We start from the raw sequence: 27,500 nt of genomic DNA, 5'->3' as shown, positions 1-27,500 counted from the left end.
AATATTAAATAATAAATTATAATAAATTAAGGCTCCATTGGACAATTCAGACCTAAGCATTAATCGAGAAGCGATGGGGACGACGGAACCCGTGAATGCAGAGGATTCTATTGAAAACGAATCCTAATGATTTATCGGGTAGGATGGCGGAACAAACCAGAGACCACTTCATTTCTTTTTATTCTGATTCTGATAGGTCATGAGTTAACCCGACAACTGAACTAGATATTGAAAGAGTAAATATTCGCCCGCGAAAATTTTATTTTCATTTTATTTGATTGTTAAATTTTTGTCGATCTGAATCTGATATGAATATGATAAAAAACAAAGATTCGTTATAACATTATAACAAAACCAAGATAAGACATTATCTAGAAATAGAATCCGCGTTCAATTCCTTATATATATCCAATATATATACAAACAAGATATAAAAATACAAACAAGATATAAAAATTTCTAATAGATCAGATAAAATCTCAAAGCAAAGAATCCCAAGATTCAATCTATTATTCATTAACTACCTGTATATCTTAAGAATAAAATATTTTTTTAGTCATTTTTTTTTTTCGCGAGGAGCTGGATGAGAAGAAACTCTCATGTCCAGTTCTGTAGTAGAGATGGAATTCATAAACAACCATCAACTATAACCCAAAAAGAACCAGATTTCGTAAACAACATAGAGGAAGAATGAAAGGAATATCTTATCGAGGTAATCGCATTTGTTTCGGTAGATATGCTCTTCAAGCACTTGAACCCGCTTGGATTACATCTAGACAAATAGAAGCGGGGCGCCGCGCAATGACACGAAATGTACGCCGTGGTGGAAAAATATGGGTACGTATATTTCCAGATAAACCAGTTACGGTAAGACCTACAGAAACACGTATGGGTTCGGGGAAAGGATCTCCGGAGTATTGGGTAGCTGTCGTTAAACCGGGCAGAATACTTTATGAAATGAGCGGAGTAGCCGAAAATATAGCCAGAAAGGCTATTTCAATAGCGGCGTCCAAAATGCCTATAAAAACTCAATTCATTATTTCAGGATAGGAATATAGAACCAAAGGAAAGAAGTCTTGTCTTGGGAATCAAAAAAAAAATTGCAGGTTTCCTTTTTTTTGACAAACAATATTTCTTTTTTTCTTCGTCCTTTGTTACATTGAAAGAAGAGATTTAAAAAATGATTCAACCTCAGACCCATTTGAATGTAGCAGATAACAGCGGGGCCCGAGAATTGATGTGTATTCGAGTCATAGGAGCTAGTAATCGCCGATATGCTCATATTGGTGACGTTATTGTTGCTGTGATCAAGGAAGCAGTACCAAATACACCTCTAGAAAGATCAGAAGTGATCAGAGCTGTAATTGTACGTACTTCTAAAGAACTCAAACGTGACAACGGGATGATAATACGATATGATGACAATGCTGCAGTTGTCATTGATCAAGAAGGAAATCCAAAAGGAACTCGAATTTTTGGTGCGATCGCCCGGGAATTGAGACAGTTAAATTTCACTAAAATAGTTTCATTAGCTCCTGAGGTATTATAAGACGAGACCCCAATATAGTTATAGTATTTAAATTAGAGTATTTAAATGACATAGATTAATTAGTAGATTGTGTCTCACGTATATACCTTTACTAAGTAAAAAAGTAAAAAAAAAAAGAACACGTTGGTTATATCAAAATTCGGGAGCAAGAATAATTTTAGTTTACAATGGGTAAGGACACTATTGCTGACATAATAACCTCTATACGAAATGCTGACATGAATAGAAAAGGAACGATTCGAATAGGATCTACTAACATCACTGAAAACATCGTCAAAATACTTTTACGAGAAGGTTTTATCGATAACGTAAGGAAACATCGGGAGCGCAACAAATATTTTTTGGTTTTAACCCTACGACATAGAAGGAATAGGAAAGGACCACATAGAACTATTTTAAATTTACGACGGATAAGTCGACCGGGTCTACGAATCTATTCTAACTATCAACAAATTCCTAGAATTTTAGGCGGGATGGGGATTGTAATTCTTTCTACTTCTCGGGGTATAATGACAGACCGGGAGGCTCGACTAGAAGGAATCGGTGGAGAAATTTTGTGTTATATATGGTAATGTGGCCGATATACGAATTGTATCCGAAACTTTCCATTTGTGATGTGAAAAAAAAAGAAAAAAGCACGGGTTGTCTAATAGAACTCCTCCTGCCCTACCGTAGTTGATACGTTAAGGAAGTTTTACAAAGAACAAAAAATGGATTCATGGAGGTTTAATTAGTGAATCACTCCCATTCCGAATTCCTTTAGATAATGAAGATCTGATTCTAGGTTATGTTTCAGGAGAGTTTTATACGTATACCAACGTGGGATAGAGTCAACAAAAGTGAAGTAAGTGCTTATGATTCAACCAGGGGGCGTATAACTTATAGACTCCGCAACAAGGATTCGAACGATTAGGTAGTTTTTTCAACTTCAAGATTCCTTTCGGGGGGATCCAATTCAAGGTTCAAAAATTTCAAGAAACTTATTTTCTTCCAATAAGTGGATTCGGAAAACTTTAAGGAATAACAACTATGAAAATAAGGGCTTCCGTTCGTAAAATTTGTGAAAAATGTCGACTAATCCGTAGGAGGGGACGAATTATCGTAATTTGTTTTAACCCGAGACATAAACAAAGACAAGGATAATCTTTCTAGTCTAAAAAGAACTCCTTAAAGAAAAGAAACTAATCTTAAAGAAAGCGATAAACAAATAAAAATAGAAGATCTGTTTTGACATGAAATGGATATATCCATATATCTCTGACTTATCTTTATGAAATGATAAAATATGGCAAAACCTATACCAAAAGTTGGTTCACGTAGGAGTGGGCGCAGTAGTGCACGGAAAAGCACACGTAGAATACCAAAAGGAGTTATTCATGTTCAAGCAAGTTTCAACAATACCATTGTTACTGTTACAGATGTACGAGGTCGGGTAATTTCTTGGTCCTCCGCCGGTACTTGTGGATTCAAGGGTACAAGAAGGGGGACCCCTTTTGCTGCTCAAACCGCAGCGGGAAATGCTATTCGAGCAGTAGTAGACCAAGGTATGCAACGAGCAGAAGTTATGATAAAGGGTCCTGGTCTCGGAAGAGATGCAGCATTACGAGCTATTCGTAGAAGTGGTATACTATTAAGTTTCGTACGGGATGTAACCCCTATGCCACATAATGGCTGTAGACCCCCTAAAAAAAGACGTGTGTAGAAATAAACACTAAAGAGATTTCAAGAGAAATAAATGATTCAATGATCTGATCAAATAATATTACTATGGTTCGAGAGAAAGTAAAAGTCTCTACTCGGACACTACAGTGGAAGTGCGTTGAATCAAGAACAGATAGTAAGCGTCTTTATTATGGGCGCTTTATTCTGTCTCCACTTATGAAAGGCCAAGCCGACACAATAGGCATTGCGATGCGAAGAGCTTTACTTGGAGAAATAGAAGGAACATGCATTACACGTGCAAAATCTGAGAAAATACCACACGAATATTCTACCATAGTAGGTATTCAAGAATCAGTCCATGAAATTTTCATGAATTTGAAAGAAATTGTATTGAGAGGTAATTTGTATGGAACTCATAACGCCTTTATTTGTGCCAAAGGTCCCGGATATGTAACTGCTCAAGACATCATCTTACCACCTTCTGTGGAAATCGTTGATAATACACAGCATATAGCCAGCCTAACCGAACCAATTGATTTGTGTATTGGATTACAAATCGAGAGAAATAGAGGATACGGTATAAAAACGCCAAAGAACTTTCACGACGGAAGTTATCCTATAGATGCTGTATTCATGCCTGTTCGAAATGCGAATCATAGTATTCATTGTTATGGGAATGATAATGAAAAACAGGAGATACTTTTTCTAGAAATATGGACAAATGGAAGTTTAACTCCAAAAGAAGCACTTCACGAAGCCTCTCGCAATTTGATTGATTTATTTATTCCTTTTCTACATGCGGAAGAAGAAAACTTACATTTAGAAAACAATCAAGACAACGTTACTTTACCTTTTTTTCCGTTTCATGATAGATTAGCTAAACTAAGAAAAAAGAAAAAAGAAATAGCATTGAAATCTATTTTTATTGACCAATCAGAACTGCCCCCCAGGATCTATAATTGTCTCAAAAAGTCCAATATACATACATTATTGGACCTTTTGAATAACAGTCGAGAGGACCTTATGAAAATTGAACACTTTCGCATAGAAGATGTAAAACAAATATTGGGCATTCTAGAAAAAAAGTAGAAAAGCATTATCGAAATTGATTTACAAAAATTTTTAATCCATTAATCCATTTAATCCACATTTAATAATCCACATTTAATCCATTTTCGTTTTTTTTTTTACTTTAGAAAAAAAAATGAAAATGGATTTTGAACCTTCAGCACAATCCATAGATTTGGACCAGAATTGAATAAATGTATCTAGGGAGAATTCACTTTGGCTTTGAAGTGACTACTCCCTAGATACGTACATCATAATATATTTTTTTTTATTGAATCAATTTAAAAAAGACCTAAAGTTAGGGATTTATCAATCGGTAATGTTGCTCCAATACCCAACCAAAGGGCTACTGCAGTACCAATCAAAAAAACGGTTGTCGCTACTGGACGACGAAATGGATTTTGGAATTTATTAACATTTTCCAAAAAAGGTACTGTTAATAATCCCGCGGGTACTGAAACCATTAAAAGAACACCCAATAACTTGTTAGGTACTGTACGAAGTATTTGAAATACAGGAAAGAAATACCATTCAGGTAATATTTCCAAAGGAGTTGCAAATGGATCCGCGGGTTCACCAATCATTGAAGGTTCTAGAACCGCTAAGCCCACGTTACAAGCAATAGTACCGAGAATTACTACTGGAAAAATATATAAAAGATCATTGGGCCATGCGGGTTCCCCATAATAATTATGACCCATACCTTTAGCTAATTTAGCTCTTAATACAGGATCGTTCAAGTCAGGTTTTTTTGTTATTAGGATAGGTGAATTTTTCTAAATCCATCCCCCGAAGGAACCGGACATGATAATTTTTCATCATCCGGCTCAAGCAAAAGTCAATCGAATAAAATGGATACAAACGGATACCTATAAAATAAATCTATATGTTATCCCCACATATATGAATGATTCCCTATGTAAGAAAAAAGTTACCCGATTCCATTTTACGAAGTTGCAGCTATACATTCCAAGGAATTTCATTTTTACAGGTAAATGCTCAATACCCAAGTAGGCGTACAAAGTTGATCGTGATCAAGTGCTTTCTGGGTCGTCTTCGGCCTTGCGATTCGCCTTTATCCAACAAAAAATATATCGAGATTTTTTACATACAAAGGATTTACTTGTTACTAATATAGTCTAGCCTTTGGCTCTTCTTTAGATCCCTTGTTTCACTCCGATAGTATAATAAAATCGGGTCGATGCAGAAGAAATGAATGCATTTTCATACTATTAAGATAAGAAAGTAAAAAAAAATAACTAAAATCTAATTTGGGTTATGCCAAATCACTTATTCTACTGGATCTTACGGAGCCCTGTTTATACACAACATCGTCAGGTCTGATCATAGAAAGATTCTCTTCAAGCGAACCAGCCTATCCTTTGTATGGGGCTTACACGGTGGTTGGAACAAAGACACATTTGGTTGTGAATTCCAATGTAGCAGATAAAGGCATATTTCTGCACGGCCCAATCAATAGTTCAAGTCACACACTCCCATAATCCATTTTCTCTTCGGGAAATTCCCTTCAACTATTCATGTCATATCAAATAAATAATAGAATATTGTGGAGTTGAAAGGAAATATCCAAATACATGTCTTATTTTTTTTTTTTCAATAATCCATATTTGTAGCAATGAAATACTATTGTTCCTCCCCCAAGTAATAAGAGAAATTATTGGTTACAATATAGCTATGGTCTGTATTCTCTCTAAAGGGTCTATATTCTCTATAAAGGACCAGAAATGCCTTGCTTACGTATCATTAGGAAATGCATTAACATAAATACAGCAGTAAGAAGAGGTAATACAAAAGTGTGTAAACTATAAAAACGGGTCAAAGTGGATTGTCCCACACTAGCACTTCCACGCAATAACTCTACCAAAGGCGACCCTATTACCGGAATAGCTTCCGGAACGCCTGTTACGATTTTGACTGCCCAATAACCAATTTGGTCCCGAGGTAAGGAATAACCTGTTACGCCAAAAGATGCGGTCAACACAGCCAGAACCACGCCTGTAACCCAAGTTAATTCGCGAGGTTTTTTAAAACCACCAGTGAGATAGACACGAAATACGTGTAGGATCATCATTAAGACCATCATACTTGCCGACCATCGATGAACTGATCGGATTAACCAACCAAAGTTAGCTTCAGTCATTATGTATTGAACAGAAGCAAAAGCCTCAGTAACGGTTGGACGATAGTAAAAAGTCATAGCAAATCCTGTAGCTACTTGTACCAAAAAACAAGTAAGCGTAATTCCTCCTAGACAATAAAATATGTTAACATGAGGAGGAACATATTTACTAGTTATATCATCTGCAATCGCCTGAATCTCGAGGCGTTCTTCGAACCAATCATAGACTTTATTGAGATAGGTAAACCAAGAGGACTCCCCCCCTGAGAACCGTATATGAGAATTTCATCTCGTACAGCTCAAACAAAAATGGTACAGCTCAAACAAAAACACCCAAGTAATACAAGTAATAGCTGAAACGGATATGGAATAGAAAGTTTGAAACTTCTTAATCTTTTCATTCAATTTTATCTGAAGACACAAAAGAGTAAAAATCCGAAAGCTCTTTTTTGTAGTTGTAATTATAATGCCAAAAAATCAAGTCGGCGCATTCGTCTTTATGTTGATCGTTACAGGCCTCTTGAATCTTCTATTTACCTACTTATTTCTTCTTCTTTACTACTTATTTCTTCTTTCTTCTTCTTTGCTTTGATTTGTTATTTTATGGAATGTGGCTTTATTCTTGTTTTCTTTACTTTATTTTTGCTAGGAATTCTCTTGTTAAGACCCTATGAATCAATTGAAACTTCAGATTCATACCAGAACCGCGATGATTCAATAAAACCTTCAAACTAAGTCCAAAGATTCTTTGAGTAAGAACCAGTGGATCATCGCTTATTCAATGAATAGAATAAATAAAAATACAAAGAAAAGAAAGGTTTGTCCTTTGATCAAAAAAAGTATAAACTAAATGAGAGTTTGAAAGAATAAAAAATCTTTCGATTTATATTTATAAATAATATAACTCCTTCTTTGTTTGCATTTTTTTTTTGAGTCCGGCCGCGAGGTTTGAATAGTAAGTATGAATCATAGTCCAAATACTTTGTGATCCATTTCATATATTCCGTGTTCCAGATACTAGAATGACTATCCGACGGGATAAAACTATCTCGATCAAGATGACAGACCCATTTTCTGTACTATCAATAGGATCAATTATAACAAGTCACACACTCATATTCCGGAAATACAGAAACAAATAAATTTCGCGATCGAACTACCGAAATAGAATGGGCTAAAAAATCCGAGAACTAAAAGTTTCACTTTTTCTATTGAAAAGCGAGGCTTCGTGGTTCTTGTGAATCTAATTCAGTGAAATTCCATCCAGTAAAACGGAAGAATTATAAATCTCCAAAATAATAGATAAGAATATCGCAAATAAAGCCATTGCGACACCCATCAAAGGAGTCGTTCCCCATCCAGGGGCTACCTTACCATATTCCGAATTCAAAGGTTTCAAAAAATCCCCCACAACAGTTCGTCTTGGACCAGATCTAGAACTACCCTCACCGGTTTGTGTAGCCATAAATCTTATTTTGTATTCAGTGAGATCTGTTGACTTTGTATATCATTCCGCTGTAAATAAACGATCTTATCATAGATCCATTGTGATCTTGAAATTATATAATAATGGAAACAGCAACCTTAGTCGCCATCTCTATATCTGGTTTACTTGTAAGTTTTACTGGGTATGCCTTATATACTGCCTTTGGGCAACCCTCTCAACAATTAAGAGATCCATTCGAGGAACACGGGGACTGATTGAAGTAATGAGCCTCCCAATATTGGGAGGCTCATTACTTCAATTGAGATAATGAAAAATCATTTCATTTTTTAGTTGGAACTTTAGGCGGTTCTCGAAAAAAGATAGCGAAAAAAATTATCCCTAGAGTAGATACTAAGAGGAATGTATAAACCAATGCTTCCATAAATTCGATCGTGGTTTACAATTATAGCTTCCGTACCTGTTTATTTGGAATCATCTCCCGAATAAAATAAAGAAAGAAAAAGAAAAGGAAAAGGCAGCGATTTTAATCAAGATTTTTCCAGCAGCCTATGTCAAATCACAAATAGAAAATAGAAGCGAAAAATAACAAAGCAATCTTGCATCAGACTACTTGTCTTCTTGTAGTTGGATCTCCAAGTTTTTGGAATGCTCCAAATTCTACTTGAGCATCCAAATCTGGATCAATACCGGCAAAAACATCTCTGAACAGGGTTCTAGCACCATGCCAAATGTGTCCGAAGAAGAAAAGCAAAGCAAACGAAGCATGCCCAAAAGTAAACCAACCCCTCGGACTGCTACGAAAAACACCATCGGATTTCAAAGTAGCACGATCTAATTCAAAAATTTCACCCAATTGAGCACGTCTAGCATATTTTTTCACAGTAGCAGGATCACTATAACTCACTCCATTGAGTTCGCCGCCATAGAACTCAACAGTTACACCTACCTGTTCGACACTATACTTTGATTCTGCCCTTCTAAAAGGGACATCTGCTCTAACAATTCCGTCTCCGTCTACCAAAACAACCGGAAATGTTTCAAAAAAAGTAGGCATACGGCGTACAAAAAGTTCACGCCCTTCTTTATCTCTAAAGATAGGGTGTCCTAACCACCCAACAGCTATTCCATCCCCGTTGTCCATTGAACCCGCTCTGAATAATCCTCCTTTTGCCGGATTATTGCCAATGTAATCATAAAAAGCTAATTTTTCAGGAATTTTAGACCAAGCTTCTGATAAACTTTGATTTTCGGCTAACCCAGCACTAACCCTTCGATATATTTCTTGCTGGAAGTATCCTTGATCCCATTGATAACGAGTAGGACCAAATAATTCGATGGGAGTAGTTGCTGAACCATACCACATAGTTCCGGCAACAACAAAAGCTGCAAAAAAAACAGCAGCTATACTACTGGAAAGGACGGTTTCAATATTTCCCATACGTAATCCTTTATATAAACGTTGGGGCGGACGGACACTAAGATGGAATAAGCCCGCTAATATGCCCAATGTCCCCGCTGCAATATGATGAGAGGCTATTCCTCCCGGAACAAAAGGATCAAAACCTTCCACGCCCCACGCCGGATTTACAGGTTGTACCTTGCCAGTTAGTCCATAAGGGTCGGACACCCATATTCCAGGACCATACAATCCTGTTACATGAAATGCGCCAAAGCCAAAGCAAGCCACTCCTGAGAGAAATAAATGAATTCCAAAAATCTTGGGCAAATCCAAAGAAGGTTTTCCTGTGCGCTCATCACAAAAAATTTCTAGATCCCAATATACCCAATGCCAGATAGCTGCCAAGAAGCACAAGCCAGAAAACACAATATGTGCTCCGGCCACACCTTCGTAACTCCAAATACCCGGATTTGTTATAGTCCCCCCTGTAATACTCCAACCGCCCCATGAATTGGTTATTCCTAAACGAGTCATGAAGGGTATAACGAACATACCTTGTCTCCACATTGGATCAAGAACGGGATCGGAGGGGTCAAAAACGGCTAATTCATATAGAGCCATTGAACCGGCCCAACCAGCAACCAGAGCCGTATGCATTATATGAACAGAAAGCAAGCGACCGGGATCATTCAATACGACAGTATGAACACGATACCAAGGCAAACCCATGGAAATACCCCTTATATCAACGAAAAATAGACACTATGTAACTTTATTGCATTGGGATACCTCCCCTTTTCGGTGATTCTTTCGGAGAAAGGATTAATATTTGTTCTATTCCATTAGTAATAAGGGAAGAATTCGGCTCAGAAGAAAAAAGAGAAGCAGATCTATTCTATACCCGATAAGTATCAATACGCAATGGGGTTGATCCTATTTTTTATGAATGAACGCATCCCTAATTTGTTCATCATTCAAAGGACCTATTGGTAAGAATTCTCTTTCATTCATTCTGTCTTTCTTTATCTTTATTTTATGGCCTTATTCTATCTATGTATAAAATATGATAAATTCTATCTATGTATAAAATATGATAAAGGCCAATATTATTAAGACCACTATTACGCTTCCACATCAAAGTGAAATATAGTATTTAATTCTTTTTCTTTTCTTTAATGCCTATTGGTGTTCCAAGAGTTCCTTTTCGAAATCCGGGGGAGGAAGATGCAGTTTGGGTTGACGTATAGTGCGACTTGTCAAATATATTGGGTCATATGGGATTCCCCCGTTCTCTCGCCCGATCGAGATATCCTCTGTTTCGCCAAAAAAAGATTGATTGAATTATCAAAAATTTGTAGCGTGAAGTCTAATGAAGTGCAATAGAGATCCATTTCATTTTTTTTGGGGGGTATCCAGATTAATATTTTCAATTAGAATGATTTATGGTTGGCTTGGTTGGACCGATAAAATGAAGCATCCAGGCTCCGTTTAGAAAAAACCCAATTGGTAATATATTTATGATTACCACCTATATCATAATCATAAATCTTTTTTATTTTAAAATGAAAAAAATTTTAATAGAAATTAAGAATAGAAATAAGAGCAATTTCAAACTGTTAATCAATCGAATAATATGAGAAATACGTTGAATATTTGGCGGAAAACGTGAAAGAAAAAGGAATTTAATTAAAATAAATAAAATAAAAAAGTAAATGAAATCATAGCAAAAAGACGTGGTATTAGGTCATTTGTCCTATATGCGCAAATCAAAATCGGGCAGATTTTTCCTCGGAGTAGAGCATAAACCTAAAAAAAATTGAATAAAAAATTGATGAAACCCATTCAGGAACAAGAAAATGACATCGTGATTTGGATTGAATCCCAATGAAAAAAAAAATAGATCAATGAAAAGTTTGTGCGATAAGTTTAGCGAATTTTTTCTATATTATAGGAAAACGGGCCAAAACTCATCTTTCTTTAATTTCATTTTGAATTTCATTTGATTTAAAAAATGTAAGAAAAAGCCCCTTCATTAGAAATTAGAAGTTAGAAAAGGCCCACTAGAAAAAATGAAGGATGGCTTGGAATCTACACATTGATTTTTTTTCGCAATTTTTGTTGAACCGTATGCATCAAAAGGTGCCTGTACGGCTACTAAGGGATACAATTTTATCCTAATCAACCGACTTTATCGAGAAAGATTACTTTTTTTAGGCCAAGGGGTTGATAGCGAGATCTCGAATCAACTTATTGGTCTTATGGTATACCTCAGTATAGAGAATGATACCAAAGATCTGTATTTGTTTATAAACTCTCCTGGCGGATGGGTAATACCCGGAGTAGCCATTTATGATACTATGCAATTTGTGCAACCAGATGTGCATACAATATGCATGGGATTGGCCGCTTCAATGGGATCTTTTCTCCTGGCCGGAGGAGAAATTACCAAACGTCTAGCATTCCCTCACGCTCGGCGCCAATGAGTTTTTTTTATTTGATGGAAAGAAAAAGGAAGACTATGCCTTCGCCATATGAAATATGAATTAGTAAGTAATAATAGCATGGCACTTCGAATTCGATATGAATTTTTTTTTTGATTTCTTTTTTTTTTTCAAACAAAATATTAGATTATGTATCGAAAGAGTAGTATGAGAGAAAGGGCATTTCCAATTTTATCTTAGCTGTCGTGGGCCCATCTCAGCGTCACAAACTTTTTTTCTTTTCACACCAGAGGCTATTAACAATATTTATGTTATAAATATAAAAAAAAGAGTACGAAAAAAAAGACTATTTCTTTACTTTTTTTTTTGAAAAAAAAAAAGAAACTTTGGGATTGCTGAATCACAGACGAAATAAATAATAAATATATAAAGCAACGGAGCCATCATAGTATTTTAACTTTATCCAAAAAAAAGAAAAAAAAGAAGGGTGGTAATTGGATTATTTATTGATCCGGGTCTAATAGACTCTATATTTTCTCTTTTTCTTTTTTCGATGAAAGAAAAAAAAAAGAGAATTCCATTGTAAAGCCGTATGCAATGCGCAAAAAATGCCTGTACGGTTGTTCAATTCTATCTTTTTCTTATTATTCTTTAGCTATTCTTCTCGCCTCATTATGTGAGTTAGAAGAACCTTTTATCATGTTATATCATCAGGGTAATGATCCATCAACCTGCTAGTTCTTTTTATGAGGCACAAACGGGAGAATTTATCCTGGAAGCGGAAGAACTACTGAAACTTCGCGAAAGCCTCACAAGGGTTTATGTACAAAGAACGGGCAAGCCCTTATGGGTTGTATCCGAAGACATGGAAAGAGATGTTTTTATGTCAGCAACAGAAGCCCAAGCTCATGGAATTGTGGATCATGTAGCGGTTCCATAACAAATAGCAACGATTTAACACCAATCCACAATTTAATTAAGATTGATTTAATCCCTCTTACTCCTTTCCTTTAAGCCTAAGGGGCTAATATTTTATTAATCTTTTAAATAGAAAAAGAAGTAATTCAGAATCATCTGGTTAGGATCGATCTAAACCAGTCTATTATGTATATAATTCAGTATGCCAACTATTAAACAACTTATTAGAAATGCAAGACAGCCAATTAGAAATGTCACGAAATCCCCTGCTCTTGGGGGATGTCCTCAGCGCCGAGGAACATGTACTAGGGTGTATGTGCGACTTGTTCAGATCATGGGCTGAGAAAAAAGAAACAATTTTTTCAGTATCAACGATCAGTACCAGTGAATAGAATGGGGTTCTTCCGTTCACTATCTAAAAAAGATAGATCTACCATATCCTTCTATTGTGTATATTGTGTATGAAATTTATGGTTTTCGTTGGCGCAAATCCAATCTTGGGTTTTAAGATGAGAAAAAATTCCCCATTGGTAGCAAATGCTTATCCATTAAGCGGGGAAAATCCTATTTAAAAAGCAAAAAGATTATGCTTCGACTCTTGCAAAGAACGGACTAACAGGGTCAGCTACCCAATTAATCCTCATACTTACATACCGTTACTGTATAAGATAGATCTCGTTGTGAAAGATCTATTACTGGAATATTTATGAGTAGAGCCGAAGAGTGTGAACTGTACAAGTTACCAATTAAATGAAGGAAGGGGCTCCGGTGTATAGAGAGGGCCTCACCGTTTAAGAAGTAACCATAGAAACGATGGAACCCACTATTTATCCATTTCTATTTACTCCTTTATTTTAGTTAATATGCTTTTTTTGATACCTAGTATCAATACAATTTCTTATTTCAAGGCGAAATGCCTAGAAAAAAGGAAAAATCGTGGTGGGGACGGTTATAGTAGCAAAAGCCATTGGAATTTTTATTTTATACATTGGAAGAATCCGTTTTGTTATTAATAGATTAGAAAAGAATAACTGAAAGAAAGAATTAGTTATTCATCAAAATTTCTTTTATTCAATGACCAGAATTAAACGGGGATCTATAGCTCGGAGACGTCGAACAAAAATTAGTTTATTTGCATCAAGCTTTCGAGGGGCTCATTCAAGACTTACTCGAACTATTACTCAACAAAGAATAAGAGCTTTGGTTTCGGCTCATCGGGATAGAGATAGGAAAAAAAGAGATTTTCGTCGTTTGTGGATTACTCGAATAAATGCAGTAATTCGCGGAATGGGGGTATCCTATAGTTATAGTAGATTAATACACAATCTGTACAAGAAACAGTTGCTTCTGAATCGTAAAATACTTGCACAAATAGCTATCTCAAATAGGAATTGTCTTTATATGATTTCCAACGAGATTATAAAATAAGGATATCGGAAGGAATCCAACGAAATGCTTTAAATGAAATAGGGTTCCCTCGAGAATGAACTCGGGGAAGGTAGAGTAGAAATTAATATGATAAAAAATTATGATTCTGATAAGGTCATCAAAACAAGATGAGTGAAGACGCTCAATAAAAAAAAAAGATTGATTTTTCTTCCCCAACCGGATTCGATTCTTTTATTTATTTTTGATTTATTTTTTCTTACGACAATTTTGATTATCAGATTTTTTGAATAAAGCATCAGTCTACGTTTGATACTTTTGAATCAATTGAAGGGGTAAGCCTATTTATTTCTGGTTCTAAGAGCAGTAGTTCTAGCGGTCGACTCGCTTCTTTCAAATTGTTTCTCATTATTAAGAAAGGGTAACGAAGATAAAATACGAGCTTGTTTTATAGCAATAGTAATTAATCGTTGTTGTTTTAAGGTCAATCTATTTACTCGCCTAGATAATATTTTTCCTTGTTCACTAATAAATCGACTAATTAAACTCATGTTTCTATAATCAATTCGATCCCCCGATTGGATCGGGGGCAAACGCCTACGAAAAGATCGCTTGGATTTAAGAAAGAGTCGCTTGGATTTATCCATGATTTCTTTATTCCTTATTTCTAATTTATTCCTTATTTCTAAAAAGAATCCTATTTCTAAAATCCTATTTTGATCGTATAAAATTCAAATTAAATTATAGAATGAATATAATAAACAGGATTTGGTTTATAGAATGAATATAATAAACAGGATTTGGTTTGTTTATTTTATTATTTATTTAAATATATAAATAAAATATGCGTTATATCTATAACTAATTATATACTTAATATATTTATACCTAATGTCATAATTTTCTGTCAGATTTTCATATTCTCGGGAAGGGGTGACATATACGAGCCGCTTTATTTTTTTATCTCCCCGTGAATTGTATGTTTGTAACAGTAGGGACAGAATTTCTTCAACTCCAATCGACTAGGCGTATTGTGTCGATTTTTTTGAGTAATATACCTGGAAATGCCCGTTGATCCCTTATTAACATTAAGGCCCTTTCGAACACAACTGGTACATTCCAAAATAATCGTTACTCGGACATCTTTACTCTTGGCCATGAACCTCCTTTGAGTTTTTAAGTTACCCAACTTTTCTATTTTCCGATCAAAAGCGAAGAAGAAAGGAATGAAAAAAAAATAAAAGTTGCTAACTCAAAACCAAATCCTGAAAGATTTCGTTGCAATCAATATAGTAAATCAATATAGATTTATAGTAATAGTAAATAATAAGAATAAGTAATACAACGATTTCTAACTCTATTTAGAATCAAATCACAGTACGGTATTTTCTTTAAGTATCTTGTAGGATACTGTTGTTCCAGCCACATTTCTCTTTTCGCTCTACTAGTAATTTAATTGGAGCTTGAACCCGAATTTCGGTGAGGTTGAATCCACTTTTTCGTTCTACCTTCCTTATTTATTTTATCTAATTCTAAAAAAAAAAACTAAACTAAAATAAAGGGGGGCGAGAGAGTAGTCACAGATATTTGATTGTATCTCGATCTAATCTTTTCGCCCCGTCCCGTGGCAATAACTAGAATTAAAAAAAAGGGAATGTTAACGCATCCGGGAAGAAACGATTGATCTCTATCAATAAACCCGCTAAAGAACCGAACCAGAGAGTACTTAGTACCGGTGCTACGGAAAGATATGTTTTTAGATCTCGCATTTTAAATCCTCCTTCTTTATCGTATTACATTAAGGTAATACATATATAATCACATGTATGTGTGGTTAAAGACCACTTATATTTGTATATTTGTACCCGGAATTCCTAATTAAAATTTAAATGTACAAGGATTCGATAGATAAGATTTTCCATTTCTTAAAACAGCAAAATAGGTCCCTTTCCGCCTGAGAATTCCCGCCAAAAATATTCATTTATTATTCATTATATGGTTGTTATATGAGACCAAAAAGAGGAAATGGAAAGATAATTTTTGTATATCAATAGATGAAATAAGGGTGTGGAAAACAAGACAGGGATTCTCTACAATGACATTGTAGGCCAATTGAAAGGGATGTAGCGCAGCTTGGTAGCGCGTTTGTTTTGGGTACAAAATGTCACGGGTTCAAATCCTGTCATCCCTACCTATTACTTCTCCTTTGAGCAGTAACGAGGGAGTCGTTTTAGATTGATTAAAATTAAGCATACATAATCTATCATTTTCTCATATTATATATGATATATGATAGGAGTAGGTGTGCGCGATGTATTGGGGTTATAAAATAAAAGAATCCTCTTTTTTACAGTCTTATTTATTATGATATTTATTATGATAAGAAAGCGCTCTTAGTTCAGTTCGGTAGAACGTGGGTCTCCAAAACCCAATGTCGTAGGTTCAAATCCTACAGAGCGCGATTCGGCTCTTATTAGGTCGAAAATTACACCGAACTGAAAAAAAAAAAAATTGAACAGCAATTCGAATTTGATCTCCTTGGATTAAATTATTAAATTTAAATTATAAAATTTTTATAAAATTAAAGATATAAAATTAAAGAATTAAAGAAAGGGGTCAGTCAAAAGTCAAAAAAAGAGATGTTAATTAATCAAAGGTCCAACTGATCACCACGTCTGTATTGTAAATATGCGGTTACGAATAATCCAGCCAAAGTAATAGGAATTAGGCCTAAGACGATTCCAAATAGAAAAACTTCAATCATTTCAATTTATTTGAAAGGAGAAAAAGAAAGGTAATATCTATCCCTAAATATTAATCTCTAGTGCCCCTGAATATCAATAACTAATAATCGATAATTAACACGGTAAGGAACTATAGAATATTATAGAATATATGGAATAGGACAGAAAGCGTTGTTTTTATGAATTGTTCGTTCATTCAATTAATTTTCAAATAAGTCGTATCTTACTCAGACCAATAAATAAAGCTGAGGTTATAGTTAAAGCCGCTAGTAAAAAACCGAAATAACTAGTTATAGTAGGCATGAAGGGGCTAAATGAAATATGTTCTTTTTATACATATGTTTATAAAGCACTTACCTAAGTTTCAATTTTTAAACGAGACGGGGATAAGCAAAAATACCAATTGAAATAATAAGTTCAATTGGTATTTTTTGATTCATCAATCATTCTAAACGTTATTCACAAAAATAGAGCGGCAGGCCAAGAAAAGAAAAAAAAATCGATTCATCATCTTTGTAGTTAGGTCAAGAAAAACCCTTTGGATCTAATACAAGAATACAAGAAAGGCCACCTCACAAATATTGATTAGTAGAATTTTTTTTTTTTATTTTATTCTTTGTTCTTTTTTTTTTATCTATATCTAATACTATCGACTACTCTTACTTGTTACTAGACGACTAAGCAATTCCTTAAAAAAAAGAAAAAAGGAGGGCTTACAACAAAAAACAAAACCCCTTGTGCAACTATGAAAAAAGTAAATTTTTAGATTTCGCATCTAATTGACTTGCGGAAATATGATAATTTCCTTCATGAATTATTATAAACCAACTCGTTGGATTCACGGGTTACCTGATCTTCCGTTTCTAGGCCCAAGCCAATAATAGAACCCCTATATTATATATTATATTTATTATATTCCAGGAATTTCAGGAATTTTCTATTGCATGATACGTGGTTATACATCGACAAGCAAGAAGAAGAAAGAAATTATCTAGCACTTCATGTCGATATACTGTCTGAAATTGCGTTGCTGTGTCAGAAGAAGGATAGCTATACTGATTCGGTATACTCTAAAAATACCTTTGGTACAATATTGACGATCTCACAAAGATTGAGTTTCAGTGAATTTCCGTTTACTGATCCCATCTTTTACGGAATCGATCCCCTACAAGAATATGTGGAGCTCAGCATGTCTGGAAGCACAGGAGAACGTTCTTTTGCTGATATTATTACCAGTATTCGATACTGGGTCATTCATAGTATTACTATACCTTCCCTATTCATCGCGGGTTGGTTATTCGTCAGCACAGGTTTAGCTTATGATGTGTTTGGAAGCCCTCGTCCAAACGAGTATTTTACAGAGAGCCGACAAGGAATTCCATTAATAACTGGCCGTTTTGATTCTTTGGAACAACTCGATGAATTTAGTAGATCTTTTTAGGAGGGCCCAATGACCATAGATCGAACCTATCCAATTTTTACAGTGCGATGGTTGGCTGTTCACGGACTGGCTGTACCTACCGTTTCTTTTTTGGGGTCAATATCAGCAATGCAGTTCATCCAACGATAAACCTAATTCGAATTAATTATAGAGCTATGACACAATCAAACCCGAACGAACAAAATGTTGAATTGAATCGTACCAGTCTCTACTGGGGGTTATTACTCATTTTTGTACTTGCTGTTTTATTTTCCAATTATTTCTTCAATTAAGAAAAAAAAAAGAGTAGTAGAATATTAAATAATAGTAGGAATTCTCTTATCCCATTCGGAAGGATTGTATCTCATAATTATCTATGACTGTTTATGTCTTTAGCACGACCACTTGATGAAATGCGGAGGGAAGCGGGATAAATGGCCGATACTACTGGAAGGATTCCTCTTTGGATAATAGGTACGGTAACTGGTATTCCTGTGATCGGTTTAATAGGTATTTTCTTTTATGGTTCATATTCTGGATTGGGTTCGTCCCTCTAATATGGAATATAAGATGTAATAATGGGATGAACTAAGTTATAGGCATGAAAGTGTAAGAACTCAACGGGGCCCCCCTCCTCTTTCGTTGTCTGATTCGCGAGGAAGGGTCCCGTTGAATTCTTAATGATCATAATATTTTGGTCGTATAAATGACAACAAATGGATCACTTTTTCCGATGATTTTTTTGAAAAATGAACTCAATTAATTGATTCATAGAATCTGTTCTTCGATAGTATCTATCGAGACTTTCAAGGTTAGAAGAAAAAAAAAAAAGGAATCACTCAATTGGATGACACAATATATATTTAATATTTATATTTCTTTATTTATATTTCTTTTTTTTGGTTGTCCATTACTTATTATATTTTATATTTTACTTATTTAGTTTAGACTTATTTTATACTTATTATATTATCCTTATTACTTATTCTATTATCTATTATAAGTAAATCAAAAAAAAAATATCTATTATCTATTAAAAAAAAAATATCTATTATCTATTATAAGTAAATCAAAAAAAAAAAAGAAAGGGTTATGAAAAATCTGGAAAAATCTAAACTAAGAATAGAAATCTTTGACGAACGGGTTCCAGAATTGTTATTATTTCGACACAACACAAGAAAAGGATGTGTAAAATTCCTTTTCTTGTGTCGAAGGCTACGAAGACGAAGAATAGTCCCTGTAATTATTTGTTCCCCTCATTTATCCTTCCTTTATATTCTCCGCTTACTTATCTTATGTTTAGTATCTAATCAAATTGAATTTAGAAAACAAAACCCATTCTGTGACATTTCAATCTGACAATAGGAATAGAATTACACCCCTCCAATTTAATCCAATTTAGATTGAAAAAAGAAAAAAAAAAAGTAAAGACAAATAGTCTTCTTCACAATATACATATTTTGAATGCGGGAAAAGTAATTCCTAGAGAAAGAATATAAACAAGCAAAAGACTTTTCATACTTTTTTCATCATACCTAACCTAATTGCCAGAAAGAATTTGTTCTTTGTTTACAAATTTGATGTTTCTGATTTAGAAATTCATTTCGGACACTTGAACCTTCTCAAACTGTTTCTTTTTAAGAACCAAAAAGATTTGTGCAAAAACAATAGATACCAAGAAGAACAAAAGGCCTTGGACGCGTAGTGGATCTTGAAGTACTATTTCTGCATCCCCCTGACCAAATCCACCCACATTAGGATTAATTGTTAATGGTTGATCGAGTTTGATAGATTCACCTTCTGAAACAAGAAGTTCCGGTCCTGGGGGAATAATATCAACCACTTGATGTCCATCCAATGCATCCGTTATGGTTATTTCGTACCCCCCTTTTTCTTTTCGTATGATTTTGCTTACTATACCTGTTGCCGTAGCATTATAAACTGTATTGTTACTTTTGTTCCCGTCGGGATAAATCTGTCCCCTTCCCCTGTTTCCACCTACGTATATGGGATATTTTAAGAAATGAACATCCTTATTACTAGCAGGGTCTGGGGAAAGAATAGGAAAGGTGATTTCACTATATTTTTGACCAGGAACAGGACCTATCACAAGAATATTTTTCTTAGTGGGGCGGTAGTTCTGAAAAGACAGATTGCCTATCTTTTCTTTCATCTCGGGCGAAATACGATCAGGAGGGGCTAACTCAAACCCCTCCGGTAAAATAAGAACGGCACCCACATTCAAAGCCCCTTTCTTACCATTAGCAAGAACTTGTTTCAGTTGCATATCATAAGGAATTCTAACAACCGCTTCAAATACAGTATCAGGAAGTACCGCTTGTGGAACCTCAATATCCACGGGTTTATTAGCTAAATGGCAATTGGCACATACAATACGCCCAGTTGCTTCTCGTGGATTTTCATACCCCTGCTGCGCAAAAATGGGATATGCATTTGAAATGGATGCCTCGGTTATTATATAGATCATGAGCGATACGGAAATGGATCGAGTAATCTCCTTCTTTATCCAAGAAAAAGTATTTCTAGTTTGCATGGTCCAATCATTGATCCCGAAAATTTCTACAATAAAATTAGGTAGGTCACTAGTATAGTTCCCTATCCACGATTCTGCTATTTACTTTTACTGAAAAAAAAAAAAATGACTGAAATAGAGGAGTCTCCTGATGGGTAGAAAGAATAAAGAATAAAGTAAGTACGACTTTGCATGCTTTGCTTATATAGAAAGTAAGGAAAGATTATAATTGAATCCGTGAATCATTTTCAGTCATTCATTGAATGATAAATAACTACAAGTGACGGAGATACACGATTTAAATAACGAAAGATCCAATATTTAAAAATTGTATCTAGAATGACTGGAAAGGTAGAAACAAGACCAGATATGATTTGATCATTATGAGCAAATCCAAAATCTTTGTAGATATAGCCAATCATTAGTTCCCAACCGTGGGGCGAATGGAATCCGATACATAAATCTGTTAATAAAAGAATAGAAAAAGCTTTTATTGTGTCGCTTAAATTATATAGGAATTCTTGAACCCAAGAGTTAAGAAAAAGAAGTTCTTCATTCCCCAAAATAGAATAACCACTTAGAATAACGAAAGAGATTAGATTTGTCGAGAAGTGCAAAATCGTATGGATACGATCCTCATTGTGCATCTTGATCAATTGGATCGTTTCTTTGTGGATTCCTATACGCAGTTTTTGTAGATGTGTTTCCGGGTATTCTTTTATCATTTCGTCCAACAGGAAGAGTTCCTCTACTTCTATGAATTGTTCTAGAATACTCTTTTCTTGAATATCATTCAAAAAGGTTTCGGATTGCCTAGCATTCCACCAATTAGTAATCCAAGATTTCAGACTTTTATTAAATGAGAGAGAGATCCACCAGGGCAAAAATACTATAGATGCAAGATATAGAAGGGGAGTGAATGCTTTCTTTTTTGCCATTTTTTCATCTGTGAATTGTTAATGAACCCACCTCATTCGTTGACTTTATGTGATCTAATCTCTCTATCAAGCATGCCTTTCATTATATTATAAGGTAGGGGCCCATGAATCTAGTTTCTGTTTTTTTTTTTGATTCAGTGCTTAGTCCTTGAATCTAAAAAGAATACAGAAATAGAAAAAAAGAATCCACTTTGAATTCGAATGTTCGAATGAAATATCTATATTATTGTTATATTGATATTGTTATTGTTTCCAGATATCTCAATTGATCAAATTCGAAGCAATTGCCCTCTTTTGATAACTGCCCGAAAGAACCGACTCAAATAATAAAGATTGTTCTATTCAGATTTTGAGACGAAGGAGCGCCCTGGCTATATTCTGTATCTAACGTATCAACTCCAAATATTGAAAATAAAAATAATAAAAATAGAAAGTCCTTATTTCGAAATACTTTGATATATGAGACAAATCCATTATTTCGATTTCTTCCTTGTTTTGTTACTGAATTAAGATTAAGTTGAGTGGTTTTACAGACGCATAAAAAACAATTTTTGTGGACAAAAAACTTTTTTTATGTTATGACTCTTCCGTATACGTCTGCTTTGGTTCGAATGGGCATTCTGAAGAAACTTCAGTTTAGTTCTGCTATAGACTTCAGTTTAGTTCTGCTATAGAAAAAAGAGGATTCTTGACTTGAGTTTTTTCCTCCTGGCGAGAAAGCATTTATTCTGCAAATTCATTTCAAAAGACTTCAATCGGTACACGCAAAAAATAGGCCAATTCAGCAGCTTTTTGCTCAATTTCTCGCGGAGTCAAATTCTCATCAGTACGAGTCAAGGGAATGGCCCCCTGGCCTCTGATTTCCATATAAAGGACACGACGAGCATAAATACCCTCTTTAACTTCTATTCTGATGGACTGAATATCTTTCATAAGGAATCGTAGAAAGATGCGACGATTTTTTCCAGGAAAACCCCAACGAAAAATACATACTATTCCCTCTTGTCTATCGAATCGATCATAACCACTGCCCACATTCCAAAAAATAGTGCACCACAAATAGGAACTAATAAAGAGGCCTGCGATCCCATAGAAAGACATTACGATGCCTTGTGGAAAAAAAACTATTTGCTGAGACGGAAATAAAGATATCAAATTCCTACCAAGATAACTAGAAGTTCCAACTAATAAAAACCCTAATGAACCAAAAAAAAGGATAAAGGCCCAGCAGAAATTGCTTGTTTTTCGAGACCCCACTATAAATTCTATCCATATAGATTCTGATCGCCAACTCATACATACTAGATCCAGTTGCATTTTATTGGAATTGAGAGAATAACCAAAAAAATTCGACTTTACTTTTTTTGTTTCCGAAGTAACTCTCATCAACTAGTACTATTTTGATATGAACTTTTAGAAGGAATTCATCAAATTGCTTAGATCTAAAATCATCCCCTTTTATATGATCCCCTATACAGATCTACTAGATATATAGACTTTAATTTCATACATCCGTTCGGTACTTGCTATAATTCATTTAACCCTATATCATGTTTACGTATGCATAAGAGGTTTCATTTATGTTCGGTTCGGAAAAGCCGGATGTTATACAATATTCTACTAAATAGGTATCCGTGGCATCTAAGTCTTGAAAAAAAAAATAGATAAGATTTGGTCTTGGCCCCATCGAATCTAAAAAATCTTAGTTTTTTTGAACATACAAAGATAAAGAAGCCATTGCAATTGCCGGAAATACTAGGCCTACTAAAGGCACAAAAATAGAGGGAAAGCTGCTGAAAGTTGTCATAAAATGGGTACCTCAATTTAATATTTGTACCTGTTATATTGTTAGTTAGAAATATATCTTATAATGATTATATTATAATTCGTATATTATACTAAATATATCTAAATACTAAGTATTTCTAAGCGAGTCTAGATATCTAATAAGTGCAAGGAATGTAGAATTAAATAAAAGGACTTGCCCATCTTTCTAAATCAAATAAAATAGGTGTATGATAAGATAATCCACTTTCTTTATTATCTTACTTTATTCTTACTTTTCTTATTATTCTATTGTTCTTGTCTTCTAATTTTAATTTCTAATTTTCATTTTAGAATTTAATAAAGAACGAGTTTATTACAAATTGTCGAAAGATTCGATTCGTTAGAATCCGATCCAAGAACAGGGATTTTTAGTAAAAATAGAATTTTCGGGAGATATAGAAAGATGCAAAACTCTATATTTATATTCTATTTTTTCTATATTTGAATTATATATACATACGCAAGCAATAGAGGAAGATAAAATTCGTTTTATTTGTCTCGCCAAATTCGAATTTCATTTCACAGAAGGAAAAATTCGCTTTTTATCTTGTTGATAGAGGTTTACTCATTAGTAATATCGGATAATAATAATTATCCACAAAATTTGTTTTTCGACAATTCCATTTTATGTCACAAAGTCAAAGCCCGCGTAATGGGCTTTGACTTTGATTCTGATAAACTAACTAACTGCCTTTTCACTACAAAGAAAATAATTTAACTTAAGACTCTACTTGATTGAATTTTGATTCAAAGGAAAAAACCCGTGGAGCTGAACTAACTCACTCAGAACACCTTTTAAAGGATTACGTGGTACGATTGGATCGAATAAACCCTTATGGAATAAATATTCAGCCGCCTGTGAACCCTCAGGTATTGTTTTATTCAATGTTTGCTCAATTACTCTTTTACCCGCAAATGCAATATAGGCATTGGGTTCAGCAATAATGATATCCCCCAACATACCAAAACTCGCGGTCACTCCACCAGTAGTAGGAGATGTAAGAATTGATACATAAAATAACTTTTTATTTGATTGATAATCATATAAAGCAGAAGATATTTTAGCCATTTGCATCAAGCTCAAACTTCCTTCTTGCATGCGTGCTCCTCCGGAAGCACACACTAGAATAAGAGGTAAAAAATTATTGGTAGCATATTCGATCAAACGGGTGATTTTTTCGCCTACTACGGATCCCATACTACCCCCCATAAACTGAAAATCCATAACCCCGATTGCTATAGGAATACCGTTTAGTTGACCCGTGCCTGTTTGAATAGCCTCAGTTAATCCAGTCTTTCTTTGATAAAAATCAATACGATCTTTATAAAGCTCTTCTTCAGACTGAAATTCAATGGGATCCAGAGAGATCATGTCTTCATCCATAGGACCCCAAGTGCCTGGATCAATCGAAAGTTCGATTCTATCTGAACTACTCATTTTCAAATGATATCCACATTGTTCACAAATATTCATTTTTGACTTAAGCAATTTCTTATAATTTAATCCATAACAATTTTCGCATTGAACCCACAAATGCTTGTATAGATCGAGATCATTAGAACTTTCTTTTAGAGTTAAATCATTACCATTTTCGCGAGTTATTATATCGAAATTCTTGCCTTCACTACTCTTTCCACCTTCGCCACAAATGTAATTATAAATATAACTATCGTTGGAATTGTCACTACCACTTAAAATGGAACTATCAATACAGATTTGAGAACGAAGATAAGAGTCAATACAACTATTAATGTGATTATTCCAATTATAGTTAGTATCATACAAGTTAAAATCATAGTGGGGATCATCGCTTTTCGATCCATTATTCATATAACTAGAATTACGATAACTATAAAAAAAACTTTCTAGTTCACTCAAAAAAGAATGATCATTGTTAATCTCAAAAATTTGATTTTTACTATCAAAATATATGGAATAACTATCTTGATTACTATCCTTAATTAAAAAGGTGTCATCAGAAATGAAATTCCGAATGTCTTTGACGCCAACTAAATGATCAACCTTACTGTAATAACTAGAGCTGTCACTACAATCATGAATGTTTTTATCCGTATCATTTCTAGTCGGGTCTTCGTTTACACTAGTATTTTCAATAGGACCGAGGCTATCCATTGATTTACTTAGCCCGCATCTGTATTCTAATTCCCCCTTAGACAAGATCAAATTGAACCATGATTTTTCCATAGAGCTTTCTTGCCTCTATTTACATGAAAGTACAATAGATGAATAGTCATTCGATGAAAAATCAACTGAATATTTTATTTCCTATCAGAATACGCATACTAGATACAATCACTAGGGTTATTAACGAACAATGAGTGAATGTTGAAGGAAACAATTCTCTTTTGTGAGAACCTGGAGTAGCAGTTCATTATATATGATAGAGCTCTTTTTTCTTTTCAATTAGAAATATCAATTTTCAATTCGAAATAGTGATTTCCCCATGTTGTGTAAAATTCGCACTGAAAAAATTGAAAAAAGAAATTTTTCTCCCATCAAGACCCTTTTTCGTAAAATCTCTACTACTAATACAATACAATGTTTCGTAAAATCTCGTCTACTAATACAATAGAATAAGTTTCTATTCCAACACGGAACCAAAAGGACAACATACAGGATGGGTAGAAGAAGTTGTGATGCTTGGCTCGATCCATGATCCGAAACTGTGGGATATAGGATAGAAAAGAATACACCAATCCTAAGGATCCAATCCATACACATACATAAGATTAATTATGGACCTCGGCGAAAATTTGAGTTGTCTTTAGTCTTTTATTTTTGTATTTAAGATTTTGTATTTAAGATATATCTAGATAAAAATATATCTATCAAAAATATAGACAAGACAATAGGGTCGGCTCAATCCTTTTAGTAAAAGATTGGGCCGAGTTTAATTGCAATTCAACAAACCGACAGTACAGTAATTACTGGATTACAAAGTATCCATTGCTTTGAAGTCAATTTTTCTTTTTATCCTTTTTCTTTTTCTTTATCTAAAGTATCCACTGGTTTGAAGTCAAATGTGATCTCCTTCCATACTTCACAAGCAGCAGCTAGTTCAGGACTCCATTTGCTAGCCTCGCGGATAATTTCAGCACCCTTGGCTGCAAGGTCACGTCCCTCATTACGAGCTTGTACACATGCTTCTAAAGCTACTCGATTCGCTACGGCACCCGGTGCATTTCCCCAAGGGTGTCCTAAAGTTCCTCCACCGAATTGTAGTACGGAATCATCTCCAAAGATCTCGGTCAAAGCAGGCATATGCCAAACGTGAATACCCCCCGAAGCTACGGGCAGAACACCTGGTAGAGAAACCCAATCTTGAGTGAAATAAATACCACGGCTTGAATCTTGTTTAATAAAATCATCACGTAATAAATCAACAAAGCCCAAAGTTATTTCCCTTTCTCCTTCAAGTTTACCTACTACTGTACCAGCGTGAATATGATCTCCACCAGACATACGTAAAGCTTTAGCTAGTACACGAAAGTGCATACCATGATTCTTCTGTCTATCAATAACTGCGTGCATTGCGCGGTGGATGTGAAGAAGTAGACCGTTATCTCGGCAATAATGAGCCAAGGTAGTATTTGCAGTGAACCCACCTGTTAAGTAGTCATGCATTACGATAGGAACTCCCAATTCTCTGGCACACATGGCCCTTTTCATCATTTCTTCACATGTACCCGCAGTAGCATTCAAGTAATGCCCTTTGATTTCACCTGTTTCAGCCTGTGCTTTAAAAAGTGCTTCGGTACAAAATAAGAAACGGTCTCTCCAGCGCATAAATGGTTGGGAGTTCACATTCTCATCATCTTTGGTAAAATCAAGTCCGCCACGTAGACATTCATAAACTGCTCTACCGTAGTTCTTAGCGGATAACCCCAATTTAGGTTTAATAGTACATCCTAATAGGGGGCGACCATACTTGTTCAATTTATCTCTTTCAACCTGGATGCCATGAGGCGGGCCTTGGAAAGTTTTAACATAAGCAATAGGGATTCGC

General features: G+C 34.7%; 30 protein-coding genes and 2 non-coding genes across 33 annotated transcripts in view. All coding sequences in view use genetic code 11, as the record gives it.

Moving 5' to 3' along the window:
- Positions 1-1,050, top strand: part of rpl16 (ribosomal protein S16) — a 1,570-nt gene extending 520 nt beyond the window's left edge. The window contains exon 2 of the mRNA in view: positions 649-1,050. Within this exon, the coding sequence (YP_009132976.1) occupies positions 649-1,050 (402 nt within the window). The remainder of the gene's footprint in view (positions 1-648) is intronic.
- Positions 1,051-1,180: 130 nt separating this feature from the next.
- On the top strand, positions 1,181-1,549 carry rpl14 (ribosomal protein L14). Its single transcript has one exon. It carries the CDS (start codon positions 1,181-1,183, stop codon positions 1,547-1,549), a length of 369 nt encoding a protein of 122 aa, YP_009132975.1.
- Positions 1,550-1,716: 167 nt separating this feature from the next.
- Positions 1,717-2,121, top strand: rps8 (ribosomal protein S8). The gene has a single exon. It carries the CDS (start codon positions 1,717-1,719, stop codon positions 2,119-2,121), a length of 405 nt encoding a protein of 134 aa, YP_009132974.1.
- Positions 2,122-2,578: 457 nt separating this feature from the next.
- On the top strand, positions 2,579-2,692 carry rpl36 (ribosomal protein L36). Its single transcript has one exon. It carries the CDS (start codon positions 2,579-2,581, stop codon positions 2,690-2,692), a length of 114 nt encoding a protein of 37 aa, YP_009132973.1.
- A 142-nt stretch (positions 2,693-2,834) lies between these two features.
- On the top strand, positions 2,835-3,251 carry rps11 (ribosomal protein S11). Its single transcript has one exon. It carries the CDS (start codon positions 2,835-2,837, stop codon positions 3,249-3,251), a length of 417 nt encoding a protein of 138 aa, YP_009132972.1.
- A 65-nt stretch (positions 3,252-3,316) lies between these two features.
- On the top strand, positions 3,317-4,300 carry rpoA (RNA polymerase alpha subunit). Its single transcript has one exon. It carries the CDS (start codon positions 3,317-3,319, stop codon positions 4,298-4,300), a length of 984 nt encoding a protein of 327 aa, YP_009132971.1.
- Positions 4,301-4,560: 260 nt separating this feature from the next.
- petD (cytochrome b6/f complex subunit IV) lies at positions 4,561-5,779 on the bottom strand. The gene is made up of 2 exons: positions 5,772-5,779; positions 4,561-5,035 (listed from the first exon to the last, which is right to left on the bottom strand). Exons 1-2 carry the CDS (start codon positions 5,777-5,779, stop codon positions 4,561-4,563), a joined length of 483 nt encoding a protein of 160 aa, YP_009132970.1.
- Positions 5,780-6,008: 229 nt separating this feature from the next.
- Positions 6,009-7,536, bottom strand: petB (cytochrome b6). Its single transcript has 2 exons — positions 7,531-7,536; positions 6,009-6,662 (listed from the first exon to the last, which is right to left on the bottom strand). The coding sequence occupies exons 1-2, from the start codon at positions 7,534-7,536 to the stop codon at positions 6,009-6,011; spliced, it is 660 nt and encodes a 219-aa protein (YP_009132969.1).
- Positions 7,537-7,662: 126 nt separating this feature from the next.
- On the bottom strand, positions 7,663-7,884 carry psbH (photosystem II protein H). The gene has a single exon. It carries the CDS (start codon positions 7,882-7,884, stop codon positions 7,663-7,665), a length of 222 nt encoding a protein of 73 aa, YP_009132968.1.
- A 104-nt stretch (positions 7,885-7,988) lies between these two features.
- psbN (photosystem II reaction center protein N) lies at positions 7,989-8,120 on the top strand. Its single transcript has one exon. It carries the CDS (start codon positions 7,989-7,991, stop codon positions 8,118-8,120), a length of 132 nt encoding a protein of 43 aa, YP_009132967.1.
- A 65-nt stretch (positions 8,121-8,185) lies between these two features.
- On the bottom strand, positions 8,186-8,287 carry psbT (photosystem II protein T). The gene has a single exon. It carries the CDS (start codon positions 8,285-8,287, stop codon positions 8,186-8,188), a length of 102 nt encoding a protein of 33 aa, YP_009132966.1.
- A 180-nt stretch (positions 8,288-8,467) lies between these two features.
- psbB (photosystem II 47 kDa protein) lies at positions 8,468-9,994 on the bottom strand. The gene has a single exon. It carries the CDS (start codon positions 9,992-9,994, stop codon positions 8,468-8,470), a length of 1,527 nt encoding a protein of 508 aa, YP_009132965.1.
- A 446-nt stretch (positions 9,995-10,440) lies between these two features.
- Positions 10,441-12,646, top strand: clpP (ATP-dependent Clp protease proteolytic subunit). The gene is made up of 3 exons: positions 10,441-10,508; positions 11,445-11,738; positions 12,418-12,646. Exons 1-3 carry the CDS (start codon positions 10,441-10,443, stop codon positions 12,644-12,646), a joined length of 591 nt encoding a protein of 196 aa, YP_009132964.1.
- A 180-nt stretch (positions 12,647-12,826) lies between these two features.
- On the top strand, positions 12,827-12,940 carry rps12 (ribosomal protein S12; one part of a trans-spliced gene, as the record gives it; the record has 2 gene entries for this part). Coding sequences YP_009132963.1 and YP_009132918.1 both cover positions 12,827-12,940 — 114 coding nt within the window.
- Positions 12,941-13,698: 758 nt separating this feature from the next.
- Positions 13,699-14,052, top strand: rpl20 (ribosomal protein L20). Its single transcript has one exon. The coding sequence runs from the start codon at positions 13,699-13,701 to the stop codon at positions 14,050-14,052; it is 354 nt and encodes a 117-aa protein (YP_009132962.1).
- A 299-nt stretch (positions 14,053-14,351) lies between these two features.
- On the bottom strand, positions 14,352-14,657 carry rps18 (ribosomal protein S18). Its single transcript has one exon. It carries the CDS (start codon positions 14,655-14,657, stop codon positions 14,352-14,354), a length of 306 nt encoding a protein of 101 aa, YP_009132961.1.
- Positions 14,658-14,962: 305 nt separating this feature from the next.
- On the bottom strand, positions 14,963-15,169 carry rpl33 (ribosomal protein L33). Its single transcript has one exon. The coding sequence runs from the start codon at positions 15,167-15,169 to the stop codon at positions 14,963-14,965; it is 207 nt and encodes a 68-aa protein (YP_009132960.1).
- A 481-nt stretch (positions 15,170-15,650) lies between these two features.
- psaJ (photosystem I subunit IX) lies at positions 15,651-15,779 on the bottom strand. Its single transcript has one exon. The coding sequence runs from the start codon at positions 15,777-15,779 to the stop codon at positions 15,651-15,653; it is 129 nt and encodes a 42-aa protein (YP_009132959.1).
- Positions 15,780-16,127: 348 nt separating this feature from the next.
- Positions 16,128-16,201, top strand: trnP-UGG. The gene has a single exon. It is a non-coding gene; the product is annotated as a tRNA-Pro (tRNA).
- A 197-nt stretch (positions 16,202-16,398) lies between these two features.
- trnW-CCA lies at positions 16,399-16,469 on the top strand. Its single transcript has one exon. It is a non-coding gene; the product is annotated as a tRNA-Trp (tRNA).
- A 191-nt stretch (positions 16,470-16,660) lies between these two features.
- Positions 16,661-16,774, bottom strand: petG (cytochrome b6/f complex subunit 5). The gene has a single exon. The coding sequence runs from the start codon at positions 16,772-16,774 to the stop codon at positions 16,661-16,663; it is 114 nt and encodes a 37-aa protein (YP_009132958.1).
- A 187-nt stretch (positions 16,775-16,961) lies between these two features.
- On the bottom strand, positions 16,962-17,057 carry petL (cytochrome b6/f complex subunit VI). The gene has a single exon. It carries the CDS (start codon positions 17,055-17,057, stop codon positions 16,962-16,964), a length of 96 nt encoding a protein of 31 aa, YP_009132957.1.
- An 886-nt stretch (positions 17,058-17,943) lies between these two features.
- Positions 17,944-18,195, top strand: psbE (photosystem II protein V). The gene has a single exon. It carries the CDS (start codon positions 17,944-17,946, stop codon positions 18,193-18,195), a length of 252 nt encoding a protein of 83 aa, YP_009132956.1.
- A 9-nt stretch (positions 18,196-18,204) lies between these two features.
- On the top strand, positions 18,205-18,324 carry psbF (photosystem II reaction center subunit VI). The gene has a single exon. It carries the CDS (start codon positions 18,205-18,207, stop codon positions 18,322-18,324), a length of 120 nt encoding a protein of 39 aa, YP_009132955.1.
- A 26-nt stretch (positions 18,325-18,350) lies between these two features.
- psbL (photosystem II protein L) lies at positions 18,351-18,467 on the top strand. The gene has a single exon. The coding sequence runs from the start codon at positions 18,351-18,353 to the stop codon at positions 18,465-18,467; it is 117 nt and encodes a 38-aa protein (YP_009132954.1).
- Positions 18,468-18,608: 141 nt separating this feature from the next.
- On the top strand, positions 18,609-18,731 carry psbJ (photosystem II protein J). The gene has a single exon. It carries the CDS (start codon positions 18,609-18,611, stop codon positions 18,729-18,731), a length of 123 nt encoding a protein of 40 aa, YP_009132953.1.
- A 1,034-nt stretch (positions 18,732-19,765) lies between these two features.
- Positions 19,766-20,728, bottom strand: petA (cytochrome f). The gene has a single exon. It carries the CDS (start codon positions 20,726-20,728, stop codon positions 19,766-19,768), a length of 963 nt encoding a protein of 320 aa, YP_009132952.1.
- A 227-nt stretch (positions 20,729-20,955) lies between these two features.
- cemA (envelope membrane protein) lies at positions 20,956-21,645 on the bottom strand. Its single transcript has one exon. It carries the CDS (start codon positions 21,643-21,645, stop codon positions 20,956-20,958), a length of 690 nt encoding a protein of 229 aa, YP_009132951.1.
- Positions 21,646-22,386: 741 nt separating this feature from the next.
- On the bottom strand, positions 22,387-22,941 carry ycf4 (photosystem I assembly protein Ycf4). Its single transcript has one exon. It carries the CDS (start codon positions 22,939-22,941, stop codon positions 22,387-22,389), a length of 555 nt encoding a protein of 184 aa, YP_009132950.1.
- Positions 22,942-23,347: 406 nt separating this feature from the next.
- psaI (photosystem I subunit VIII) lies at positions 23,348-23,452 on the bottom strand. The gene has a single exon. The coding sequence runs from the start codon at positions 23,450-23,452 to the stop codon at positions 23,348-23,350; it is 105 nt and encodes a 34-aa protein (YP_009132949.1).
- A 747-nt stretch (positions 23,453-24,199) lies between these two features.
- Positions 24,200-25,678, bottom strand: accD (acetyl-CoA carboxylase carboxyltransferase beta subunit). Its single transcript has one exon. The coding sequence runs from the start codon at positions 25,676-25,678 to the stop codon at positions 24,200-24,202; it is 1,479 nt and encodes a 492-aa protein (YP_009132948.1).
- Positions 25,679-26,464: 786 nt separating this feature from the next.
- Positions 26,465-27,500, bottom strand: part of rbcL (ribulose-1,5-bisphosphate carboxylase/oxygenase large subunit) — a 1,470-nt gene continuing 434 nt past the window's right edge. Inside the window, exon 1 of the mRNA in view lies at positions 26,465-27,500. This exon is cut by the window's right edge and continues 434 nt beyond it. Coding sequence (YP_009132947.1) covers positions 26,465-27,500 — 1,036 coding nt within the window.

The sequence above is a fragment of the chloroplast genome of Hibiscus syriacus (genome assembly GCF_006381635.1).
Source record: "Hibiscus syriacus chloroplast, complete genome".
Classification (NCBI taxonomy): Eukaryota; Viridiplantae; Streptophyta; class Magnoliopsida; order Malvales; family Malvaceae; genus Hibiscus; species Hibiscus syriacus.
Note: the sequence above shows the minus strand (reverse complement) of the source record. Positions and strands in the feature narration are given on the sequence as shown.